Source organism: Girardinichthys multiradiatus, chromosome 5 (genome assembly GCF_021462225.1).
Source record: "Girardinichthys multiradiatus isolate DD_20200921_A chromosome 5, DD_fGirMul_XY1, whole genome shotgun sequence".
Taxonomy (NCBI): Eukaryota; Metazoa; Chordata; class Actinopteri; order Cyprinodontiformes; family Goodeidae; genus Girardinichthys; species Girardinichthys multiradiatus.
In genome coordinates this window covers 27,927,182-27,940,060 of record NC_061798.1, presented here as the reverse complement: position 1 = coordinate 27,940,060, position 12,879 = coordinate 27,927,182, and the positions used below count along the sequence as shown (strand labels likewise).

General features: G+C 44.0%; 1 protein-coding gene across 4 annotated transcripts in view; it reads right to left on the bottom strand.

The window, feature by feature from the left end:
- Positions 1-12,879, bottom strand: part of ccdc85al (coiled-coil domain containing 85A, like) — a 75,493-nt gene that overhangs the window by 58,013 nt on the left and 4,601 nt on the right. For 2 of the 4 annotated variants that reach the window (XM_047364252.1, XM_047364254.1), the window contains exon 2: positions 11,253-12,349. In XM_047364252.1, the coding sequence (XP_047220208.1) occupies positions 11,253-12,349 (1,097 nt within the window). The remainder of the gene's footprint in view (positions 1-11,252; positions 12,350-12,879) is intronic. The other 2 variants (XM_047364253.1, XM_047364251.1) reach the window with 1 other exon arrangement.

Below are 12,879 nucleotides of genomic sequence, written 5' to 3'. Positions count from 1 at the left end.
TCTGGCGGTCAGTAGGGATGAAATAGGACGAAAGTTATGAATGTAACTACGGTTCTATGAATCCCGGATAACCGCCAGAGCGCTCGGTCCCTCGGTCTCCGCGTGCTCGAGAGAAGATTGTCGGGACTGGGCTCCCGGTGTCATGTGACTATATAGACTCACGTGAGCCACTGGTCACATGTGACCATGTTGTTATTAATTTCTTGACCTACGCATGCGCAAGAATGATCATTCAGTGCTTGTAGCACCGCCTCTGGCGGTCAGTAGGGATGAAATAGGACGAAAGTTATGAATGTAACTACGGTTCTATGAATCCCGGATAACCGCCAGAGCGCTCGGTCCCTCGGTCTCCGCGTGCTCGCGAGAAGATTGTCGGGACTGGGCTCCCGGTGTCATGTGACTATATAGACTCACGTGAGCCACTGGTCACATGTGACCATGTTGTTATTAATTTCTTGACCTACGCATGCGCAAGAATGATCATTCAGTGCTTGAAGCACCGCCTCTGGCGGTCATCCGGGATTCATAGAACCGCAGTTACATTCGTAACTTTCGTTTTGTCAAGCTCACCTTTGTCCACAACGTCTTTAAATCCGAAATATTGCCAAATAGGGGCTTTGAGCGTGTCGGGCGCTTTCAACGCCAGGGCTTGGCTAACATTACCCGAATGGCCCGAAGCCATGTTAAAACTCTGTCTTTATGCAAACCGCGTATGGTGTTGTTGTTGTTCGCCTTATTTTTCTTCTTTCTCCGGTATTGTGGCGGTTGGCAAACAGCGTTTTGATGCATTACCGCCACCTACTGGAGTGGAGCAGGAAGTGCAGGCTCACACATTAAAGCTCACAGTAGAAAATGCACTTTTAAAAAATCGATCTTTGGTTATATGAATTGATCTTTAGGAATTAATATGAGAATCGATTCAGTTCTTCAGCCCTATTAATTGCTTTCTCTAAATTGCCCTTAGGTGTGAATGAGTGTGTGCATGGTTGTTTGTGTGTTGCCTTGCGATGGACTGGCGACCTGTCCAGGGTGTACCCCACCTCGCGCCCATAGACTGTTGGAGATAGGCACCAGCTTCCCCGCGACCCACTATGGAATAAGCGGTAGAAAATGACTGACCGACTGACCTAGACACTACAGATCTGAGCTTAGCAATATTTCTCATATGAAAAAAATGAAACTATAAAAAAAATTACACCAAGATTTCTGAGAAAATTCAACAGAGAATCCTAGGAAATTTCCTGATTTCAGGATTTTTTTCATAATTAATGGTTCAGTTTTTTTGGTATTTTGGATTTTTTCAATAGAACTCCATTATTACCTTACAATTGATGTCTTGTATTTTTACATTAAAAAAAACCTAAATGGTTTCTGTGTTTTTAGAGCCATTCCTTTCTCCACTTAAAAAATGTTAAAATGTGTGATAAGCTTGGCAGATAAAGCAGCAGATTCTATTTAAAGGCGGAAAAAGGTCAAAGTGCTGTTTTACTTTCTTTCTGCATTTTTGTCACAAATTTAAATGGCATGAGAGCTGTTGAATGTCAGCCCAACATGAAACCTTAATTTGTAAAAAAAAAAAAAGAAAGCCTCTTTTCTGCAGTGGGACACTTCAACACTCCATGCCCAGTTCCTACTCATATCCACACACGCAAGTACATAAAAAATGAAATAATAATGTCCAAAGGGCTTAGAGGATAATCCAAGCAACAGCAGTGTACTACATCCTGACAGGCATTTAATTCTCTCTTCTTTCAAAAAAGAACAAGGCTGCAAGGTTTGGCCAGATGGACGGTGAAAACGGGCTAGAAACCTGCATTTCAGGTGCTGCCCTCTCTAAATTCATTATCCTTTATGTTCTTGTTATAATTTTAAAAAAAACAACATATTAGTTTAAATTATATTTAATAGGTTAAAAATTTGTTTCTGCACAAACTAAGAAAATTCTCCAACAGCTATGGTTCTTTGGATTTAGTTGTGAATCATATTATGTTAGATCGCTTGTAAGGTTAGTGTAGCCCTCAAGACCCCTGAGGGGACATGCTCATGATCAGGGAATGTAGCCATTCTGACAAATAACGAGCTGGAATATCACAGTATGACTGTGGCAACACACACACAGGCCTAATGAAGTTTTTATGGGTCTGGTTCGAGGCTATTTGGTGCTTGCATTTCACTCTGAGCTAAGTTCAAAACAGTTATGCATACAGTTGGCAAACAACAAGCCCAGGGGCCAGTGATTGGCCTATGCTCTCACAACATCCTCCTGCATAAGGATTTGTGAGGCATTAATGTGTTGTGGCTTTTGCAGACTTTACATGGGTTTCAGTTTGCATAAAAATTGAGCTCCCTGAGAGCTAAAATAGAGATAGTCTGACGAGCTAAATCAAAGTTGTAGTTGTCTTTATAATCTGCCGCAATCCAGCAAGATTATGGAATGCTAAAGAAAGCATGTTTACCACTAGGCTGCGATGCACTTTGGTTCTTAAAATATTGCCTCAACCATTCAACAGATTCAGGGGGATTTTTTTCTTACAGTCGTGACTGTTTGCAGGAGCACTGTGGCAAAGGCCCGAGTCACAAAATTAACAGGAATAACAACTAGACGACTGGTCTTTTTTCCTCCACGTCTCGGAGTCTGTTATTGCTTTGAAATTATTTGAGTTTAAAACGTTTGTACAGTTGCAGGATTTTTTTAAATATGTCATTCATTTTAATAAGGTATGAATCCTCACCAGCTGTTTTAGAATCTGCACCCTTTTCTATACGTGATACCCATTGTTCATTTAAAAGAACAGCTACTGAGGTAGTGAATTTGTTTTTACTTTCTGTCTCTAAATCCAATCTGATATCCTATGATTACATCACAAAAGTCACACATTGGTTACAGCTCCAGAGAGCTTAGATTTCAGCACCTGGCAAAAATATGTTAACTTCGTCATCTTTTTTTTCACCTTTTGTTTCACAACCACAAACTTTTGTAGTAGCAAAAAATTATTCATCATTTTCAAACGTTTATACGAATAAAAATCCCTGGAGGAACCGCAGGAATTCACAGCTAAGATGAGAGAATCTGTTGACAGGACAATTATTGGTCAGGCACACCAACAATCTGGCCTTTCTACAAGAGTGGCAATAAATAAGACATTGTTAAAAGAAAACTAGAAGAAGTGCTGTTTAACATTTGCTATGAGCCATGTAGGGTCCACAGCAAGCATGTAAAAGAAGATTCTCTAGTCAGATGAGACCAAAACTGAACTTTTGTCCTACATGCAAAATTCTATGTGCAGCAAAAAACTAATACTTTACATCACCCTGTAACAATCATAGGGGTGGCAGCATTATGCTTTGGGGATGCTGGTTATAGTGATGTGAAGATGAATTGACCTGAATACAGAGCAAAAAAATCCTGTTAAAGCCTGCAAAAGACTACCGAACAGGGTGGGAAAAATATCCTAAACACAAAGCCAGAGCTAAACTTAAATTGTTTAGATTTAAGCGCATACATAGAACAGCCCAGCCCGTTAAACCAGTCCAGTCAAAGGCCTAAATTTAACTCAGACTTAGCGGCAAGACTTAGAAATGGAATTGCTGTCCTCCTCATCTGTCTTAGATTGAGATATTCAGCCTTAAGATCTGCAAACCCGGCAGAGACATACCCCAGAATACCTGCAGCTGAGACTATACAGGTAGCCAACAACACTTTTCTATTAATAATGTATCTATATAGTAAAACGACCTGTCATTCCCTAATAACTACACATAAAATCCCTCTGTTTGACTGCTCTGTGGAGATTATTTAGTCCTTTAGATTCTGAGAGCTCTATGCCACTCAGCACTTTTTTATCTCCCGGACTCCTAAAATCATTATCAGCCACTGTTGGGTATTTAGGCAGCCGACAAGTTGGTTCTTTAATTCTTCCAGGCCCACTCTGACATCCATAACTCCCGCCAATCTAAGGCAGACAACACTAAGGTGAAGCTTTGTGGTAAATCGTCATCTGATAAGGGCGGACACTCTTGCATTGAATAGGCTGCAGTGTTGAACACTGATCATTTTAATATAATGTTTCAACCTATAAATGTTGTATAACTTGATCATTTTACTGTTATTTTTGAAACTGCCTACTTTACTATTAAGACACTAGAAAAATCAATAAGGCTGTAAATTTTGCAGCAGTCAGAAAAGGGGAGCAGTATTCACTTTGTCAATGAAATAAATGATCCCCAGGAACATTAGGGACAGAAAAACCTCTTCAGAAAGTTGTGTTTAGAGAAGAAAAAATGTTTTGTGTACTTTCATGTTCATGTTTTTCATAAAGCAATTTTCCCTGGGAATGTATGTATAAAAATAGTTGGATTACTTAAGTGTGTACAGGTTAATTAAATTAAATTAATTAAATTGGAAATTGTAGGAAAAGTTTCACTTATTTTAGTAATTGAATCTAAGAATTGAAATTGAGATCATATAGATTTGTTACACACAACGTGATATATTTTAAGCCTTTATTTCTGTTCATTTTGAGTATGGCTTACAGCTAATGTGTCAGGATCTGTGCTTTGTGTGTCTGTTGGTGCTTTTACTGTGCTCAGCCTCTAGATGGCGTGGAATCTGGAGGAGAGGTGACAGGTGTTCGCTATTCCCCTGATTATTCTGCACAGGACTATTTAAGGAGGAGGCTGCCAGCAACTCACTGCCAGAGTGTTGCCCTTAGTGGTACTACTCAGCCACGTTACCTTTGCCTTTGACCTTGCCTTGTACACCGAGTAACTTTGTCTTTATATCCTGCAAGTTTACTGAACCTGATTTTTGCCTTGCATTGAATCCTGCCTGGATAAACAGTCTTCTGGAAGGAAGCAATCCAGTTCCATGAACAAAGACTCAAGTCTCTCATGACTTCGTTGGATCACGCCGGCTGGCAGCCTCCTGATTCCTGCGTACCTCGGACCTCCATCTGCGAACCCTGTCCACCCTCCTCCCTCCATCGCACCTCGTGGATTACAAACTCTCCTGGGTTACCATATCCACCAATTTCAGTCTCACCGGCCAACAACCACTTGGTTTCTCCACTCCCCCTCTGGCGGATCCCTCCACCATTCTTTGTAAGACAGATTTATTATTTTCATGAGTTCAGCCCCAGAGTTATCCCTGTTTACCTTCTTGTTTATTTCTACAGTTTGCATCCTGGTTCCAGTTCCCTGCATTATTCACCCAGTTGTAAATAAACTCTTTACCAAACAATACCGTCTCCTGAATTGCTTTCTGCATGTGGGTCAAATCCTTCAAACACAATATGACAGAACACTCTGGCCAACCTGACCCAGCAGAAGCATTCAGGAGAACTTTATCTGAACAACACCACCAGATCGCTACTCATGATTCTTCTCTCCGTTCTCTTTTTGAACAACAGAAACATACCAATCAGCAGAACGAACAACTCGCTTCCTTGTTTCAGCACACCTTGAGCAATTTCACCGCCCTGGCAATAGAGGGCGCTGCTGCCTCTCCAGTTTCTCATCAACGTCCGCACTCACATGAGGACACTTCCCCGAATCCAAAAAAATTAACCGGTGAGAAGGGAGATTGTAAGGGTTTCCTTCTCCAATGCACTTTAGTATTTAATTGCTCCCCACAATCTTTTCCTCATGATGCAGGAAAGATTTATTTTGTACTTGGGCTGCTAACAGGAAAAGCCCTGAGGTGGGCAGAGGCCCGTTTTTTGAACTGTTTAGGTTTTGGTTGCACATTTTCTAAGTTTGAGGAGGAGTTTCGTCAGGTTTTCTCCTGTGAGAAAGATTTAACCGCCAATGCTCGTAGTTTATGGTCTATTAAACAGAGAAATCTGTCAGTTGCTGAATTTTCCATAGATTTTCGCACCCTCGCTGCTGCTTCTGGATGGAATGACTGCGCTCTTAGAGCCGCTTTCTTCCAGTTATTAAATAATCCTTTAAAGGATGAATTACCTTTAGTCGACGAGCCTAAGACTTTGAATGGGTTAATCAAGTTAGCCGTTAGATAACCGAATGAGGGAGAGAAAAAGATCCAGATTAGAACAGAGTGCAGTTAGGGCCCATCTCTCTAGCCCTACTCCCAAAACTGGTTGCCCCACGCCTGCTTCACACAATTCAGGTATTGAACCCATGCAGATCGAGTGTACCCAGCTTTCCCCTGAGGAAAGATTAAGACGCCGCCAAGCTAATCAGTGTTTTTACTGTGGCTCAACGGAACACCATCTTGCTAACTGCCCTATTCATCCTTCGGGGCCAAAAGGACAGGTCCGCCAGTAAGTGAGGGGAGACTGACGGACCGTTTCCTTACCCCCAGACTTAGTTTACCGGCCACATTAATTTCACACCGTCCTTTTCAAAACCTCTCTGCTCTTATTGACTCGGGTAGCGACGAGAACCTCATTGATCCGAGGTTAGTTAAAGAAGCTCAGATTGAGACTAAGCCACTTCCCATGCCTCAAGCTGTTTCTTCATTAGATGGCAAAAAATTACCTCGAATCACTCATAAAACCAAACCTTTGACTTTAATCCTGTCAGGTAGTCATAGGGAGGAGATCTCATTTTTTGTGTTTCCTATCGTTTTGAACTCAATCGTTTTAGGTTTTCCCTGGCTCAAGAAGCACAACCCCCACGTGAACTGGACTGAAAGCCGAGTTGAATCTTGGTCCACCAACTGTCTTTCTTCCTGTTTGCAGTCAGCCATTGCTTCACAACCTTCCAAGTTAGCTCCTACTGGAGATGAGATTTCTGACCTCACTAACGTTCCTCCAGAATACCATGATCTCAGTTTGGTTTTCAGTAAATCTAAAGCCCTATCATTGCCCCCACATAGGCCCTATTATTGTGCCATAGATTTGCTTTCTGGTGCCCCCCTGCCAACCAGTAGACTCTACAACATTTCTGGACCTGAAAGAAAGGTTATGGAAGATTACATAAATGAGTCATTAGTAGCCGGGCTAATTCGTCCCTCTTCATCTCCACTCGGAGCAGGGTTTTTCTTTGTGGGTAAGAAGGATGGTTCACTCCGCCCTTGTATTGATTATAGGGGATTAAACCAAATTACTGTTAAAAACAAGTACCCTCTTCCACTCCTTTCCTCAGCCTTTGAACCAGTCCACGGTTCCACTATATTCTCCAAGCTAGATTTCCGTAATGCATATCATTTAGTTAGGATCCGCCAGGGAGACGAGTGGAAGACCGCCTTCAAGACCCCATTAGGTAACTTTGAGTACCTAGTCATGCCTTTTGGACTAAGTAACGCACCAGCAGTATTCCAGTCACTCATCAATGACGTACAAAGGGACTTTTTGAATGTTTTTGTTTTTGTTTACCTTGATGACATCTTGATTTATTCAAAGGACATTGAAAAACACACCCGTCACGTCCGCCTGGTGCTACAAAGACTTTTGGAGAACAGACTGTTTGTTAAAGCTGAAAAATGTGAATTTCACAAGAAATCTGTCACATTCTTAGGATACATCCTAGAGGGTGGACAGGTTCGCTCGGACGCGGAGAAGATCAAGGCGGTTCTGGAGTGGCCTGTCCCAGACTCCCGCAAGCAGCTACAACGGATCCTTAGATTTGCAAATTTCTATTGTCGATTCATCAAAAACTTTAGCCTAATAGCTGCACCACTCACAGCCCTGACCTCCACAAACATTGTGTTTTCCTGGACACCTGAAGCCAACAAAGCCTTCCAGACATTAAAGGAGAAGTTTTCTCAGACACCCATATTGGTTCATCTTGATTCCTTCAGACAGTTCATTTTGGAGGTCGACGCCTCGGATACAGGAGTTGAAGGGGTGCTTTCTCAGCAGTCTACCACCGATGGAAAACTCCACCCATGTGCCTTTTTCTCTCGTCGTCTCACAAGCACGCAACAGAACTACGATGTGGGGGACAGAGAGCTCTTAGCTATAACGTTAGCTCTCGAAGAGTGGAGACATTGGCTGGAGGGTGCTAAGCATCCTATTTTAGTATGGACCGATCATAGGAATCTGGCCTACTTACGATCAGCCAAGAGACTGAACCCATGCCAATCACGTTGGTCACTGTTTTTCTCTCGTTTTGATCTTTCTATTTCTTACAGGCCAAGCTCCAAGAACGGCAAGCCGGACGCTTTTCCCGACTTTACTCGTCGGACTCCACTGAGAAGGAGGCAGAACCCATTGTGCCGTCCCATTGGACTTTTAGGGCCCTAGTTTAGGAGGTGGAGAACCTTGTAAATAATGACCTACGAAACGAACCGGACCCAGGTACGGGTCCCCCCAAAAAGAAGTATGTTCCCACTTCCGTGAGGTTCAGGCTCATCCGCTGGTTTCACACAGCTAAATTATCAGGTCACGGAGGGGTCAGTAGAACCATCTCACTCATCTGTAGAAGATTTTGGTGGCCGTCCCTCCACAAGGACGTCACTAAGTATGTTCAGGCTTGTTCTGTTTGTGCCAGACAAAAGTTGAGCAATCAGCCTCCCTATGGGTTACTTCAGCCGCTCAGTGCGCCTAAACGCCCTTGGTTTCATATCGCTCTGGACTTTGTAACAGGTTTATCTATATCCAAAGGGAATACAGTCATCCTCACTATAATAGACCATTTTTCTAAGTCCTGTCATCTTTTGCCACTAAAAAGACTCCCTTCTGCTTTTCAGACTGCCCAGCTGTTGGTTCAACACGTGTTTCGCCTTCATGGCATTCCCCAGGACATCTTGTCAGATTGCGGTCCCCAATTTATCTCTCGTGTTTGAAAACAGTTTTGTTTGGCTCTTGGAGCCAAAGCCTCCTTGACTTCTGGCTACCATCCCCAATCTAATGGACAAACTAAACGTATGAACCAACAGATGGAGCCCATCCTCAGATGCATGACCGCAATCGAACCTATCGACTGGAGTGTTTATCTCCCCTGGGTTGAGTATGCTATCAATTCACAAACCTCATCTGCTACTGGCCTCTCACCATTTGAGATTTCACTCGGTTTTCAACCTCCTTTGTTTTCAGCTGACGAGAAGGACATAGACGTAGCATCCGTGCGGCACCACATACGCCGTTGTAAACGGATTTGGGCAAATGCTTCCAGAGCTCTCCTTCGAACAGCTGACCAGAACAAGAAGTACGCTGACCGCAAACAGCGGCCAGCTCCTATGTACCAGTCTGGCCAAAAGGTTTGGCTGTCCTCTCGAGACATACCCTTGAAGGCTATGTCTAAAAAAACTGTCTCCTCATTTCATTGGCCCCTACACCATTGATTCTGTCATCGGTCCATCGGCTCTTCGCCTACGCCTCCCTTCCAGTCTACGCATCCACCCTGTATTTCATGACTCTCAAGTCAAACCTTTTGTCTCCAGCACACCCTGCCCTCCGGCCGAACCCTCACCACCCTCCCTGGTTGGGGCACCCTGTTTGGACGATCCGAAGGATCATCGACTCCCGTCGACGAGGTCGCGGGTGGCAGTATCTCGTCGACTGGGAGGGGTATGGTTCAGAGGATCGTTCTTGGGTGCCCCGGTCGTTTATCTGTGATCCTTCATTGATCTTGGACTTTAATTCTTCTCGTCCTTCCACATCTTCTGGACCCCCAGGCGGTGGTCATTGAGGGGGGGGGGGGTGATGTCAGGATCTGTGCTTTGTGTGTCTGTTGGTGCTTTTACTGTGCTCAGCACGTGGAATCTGGAGGAGAGGTGACAGGTGTTCGCTATTCCCCTGATTATTCTGCACAGGACTATTTAAGGAGGAGGCTGCCAGCAACTCACTGCCAGAGTGTTGCCCTTAGTGGTACTACTCAGCCACGTTACCTTTGCCTTTGACCTTGCCTTGTACACCGAGTAACTTTGTCTTTGTATCCTGCAGGTATCCTGCATTGAATCCTGCCTGGATAAACCGTCTTCTGGAAGGAAGCAATCCAGTTCCATGAACAAAGACTCAAGTCTCTCATGACTTCGTTGGATCACGCCGGCTGGCAGCCTCCTGATTCCTGCGTACCTCGGACCTCCATCTGCGAACCCTGTCCACCCTCCTCCCTCCATCGCACCTTGTGGATTACTAACTCTCCTGGCTTACCATATCCACCAACTTCAGTCTCACCGGCCAACAACCGCTTGGTTTCTCCACTCCCCTTCTGGCGGATCCCTCCACCATTCTTTGTAAGACAGATTTATTTTCATGAGTTCAGCCCCAGAGTTATCCCTGCTTACCTTCTTGTTTATTTCTACAGTTTGCATCCTGGTTCCAGTTCCCTGCATTATTCACCCAGTTGTAAATAAACACTTTACCGAACAATACCATCTCCTGAATTGCTTTCTGCATTTGGGTCTAATCCTTTAAACACAATATGACATAATGAAAACCCAAAATTCCGGTTCTCAAAAAATAAAATATTACATAAAGAAAAATAATAAAAGAAACATTTAAATATAGAAATGTTATGTTATGGGAAGGATTGCTTACTTAATAGTTCTGCAGCAGACACTCAGTGTTACCCTCCACAAGCAGGGTAGGTCATAAAATATCATTACTAAAGACACTGGCTTTTTTCCCCAGAGTTTTATATCAAAACATTTTAGTGGAACATTTAGTGGAAGGAAAAAATATGGCAGAAAAAGATGCACAGGCAAACAGGGTTAATTGGAGCACGGAGAGGATTTTCAACCAAACCAGATATGCTTTACGGAAACATGTGATTTTGTTTTCAACCAGGAGGTTAATTTTCTAGCAGAACTAGACCCCTGCCCACACTGCCAAATGTATCAATACCAGTTTAATAACAATAGCTTTACTGTGCTTGATGGAACTACAAATTGGCCAGACCTAATACCATTAAGAGTATTGTCAAGATATTTAGAGGCACCAATATAGATGAGCTGAAGGCCCCTCTTAACCTGAGCTTCCTTAACACCTCAGCAGAACCACAGGCTGATCACCTCCTAGCCACACTGCACTGATGCAGTAAGTACTGTAAAAGAAGTGCAGATACTGTACACCATCTGGACATACAATTTTTTTTATTGATCAGATTGTTTGAGAAACTGAGAACAAAATCTTTGGTTTTCATTAGCTGTAAGCCAAAATAATCAAAATGAACACAAACAAATGTCTGAAACATAACTCTGTGTGCATATGATCTTGATCTTTTCAATAGAATTACTCAAATATTTTAACTTTTCTATGATGTTGAAATTTACAGAGATGCACCTGTATATATGTTGCAGCTTAAAACACCAACAGAGAACTGGAGCTGTGAATGAAGACACACACCTACCGTTCATGCCATTGTAGATGCTCCGATGGTGTGGTGACAGCTCATCACCTGCTGGCCTCCTCTGCCCCTCCCTCACAGGGCTGCCAAACTTTGAGTGGTCCGGGCTCACACTGTACTGGTGCCTGTGAGTTTCAGGGCTGCCACTGTGGACCATGCAGCCCTTTTCGTGATGCTCGCTGACCCCCAAATGTGCATGCCGGGGCTCGGGACTCCCACAGCCCGTGGTGCTAATACTGCTCCTCTTGTACTTCTGATAAAGCTCCCCGCTGCCTCCTTGACCCAGGAAGTGCTGCCTTTGGCCCAGAATTAGATCCGAAGTGTGGTGCTTGGGATGCTGCTCCGGGCTGCGATGGCCTATGTTCCGCCCGTATTTTTCCGGGCTCAGGCCCCGCATGACCCGACTGTGATCCGGGACGGATATGGAGCCACAGCGGGGTCGGCAGAACTGGGGCAGCGTGTAAGGATACTCAAGGCTCGTGCTCCGGTGGCGCCCAGCCGGGAGCTCAGGACTGGACACATCTCTTTCTGCTCCGCCTGTTCCACTGATGCTGCTACACCTGGGTTTGTGCAAAAGTTCAGGGCTGCCTTTTTCCCCACTGCTTCCAACACAGCCCACTCCTGCAGAGAGGGGAGCCTGTTTTTGGTGAGGATGGTCCGAGCTGTCAGCGCTCCCTGCACTCGAGGTGCTGCTCCCATCCCCCACGTCTCTCATGAGAAGCCCCTGCCCTGGTACCAGCAGCAAGCTGTTCTGGCTGTCTATTGAGTTGCGGCATCCTCCCATCCCCACACCTCCTCCATTTCCACCTCCCCCTATAACACCCCCTCCTCCACCCAAAACCCCCTTCTCGTCATCCAGCAACAGGCAGAGCTCCTTGAGTTCCAGATTCTCCCGGATCACCTCCTCTTGTCTGAACTCCAACTCCTTGAGCTTCTGCAGATAAAGAGTCACCTCCTTGCGCATGATGCTGGCGCTGTACCGTCCCAGACGCTGCCACTCCCTTGACACACGCTTTCCTTTCTGACGGTCATCATCTAAGAAACAGCATAAGTCCCGCAGCTCACGATTGTCCTCTTGCAGCTTCTGGTTGATGTCCTGGGAAAAAGAGAGGAAAAACATAGAGGAAGGGAAAACAATGGTTATAAATAGGTCCCATTATTTTGTCAATAGTGATGCACCAATTAGGTTTTTCCTAGTTTATATCAATTTCTGGTTGCCTTTGATTTTATGAAATATAATAAAATATGTGTGTTGCAGGTCCTTTGATAGGGGTATAGTTTTGAATCCAAAAGATAATGAACTGCAAAGCATGTATCTCTAACCTTTATCAGATTTTTATTAAACACAAAACAATCAAAGTACTGTTTGTTGATGTGGTTATAGGACAACAATAGTGTGGGCTCTTATTTTTTAAGAATTTAATTTAAATGGAAATTCCAGTTTTTCAGTTTTTAATCTGCTGATTACTGATTAGATGAGTTTTCCTTTCCACTTCGCTACATGCATGCTCAGTATGAGGCTTTGCTGCAAAGTCAAAGCAACCGACTGTCAACTGTCACCAAATGCTCAGGAGTGCCCAGGAGTGAATATTGCAAGTTACTGACTCTATGCAATCTGATGGTTTC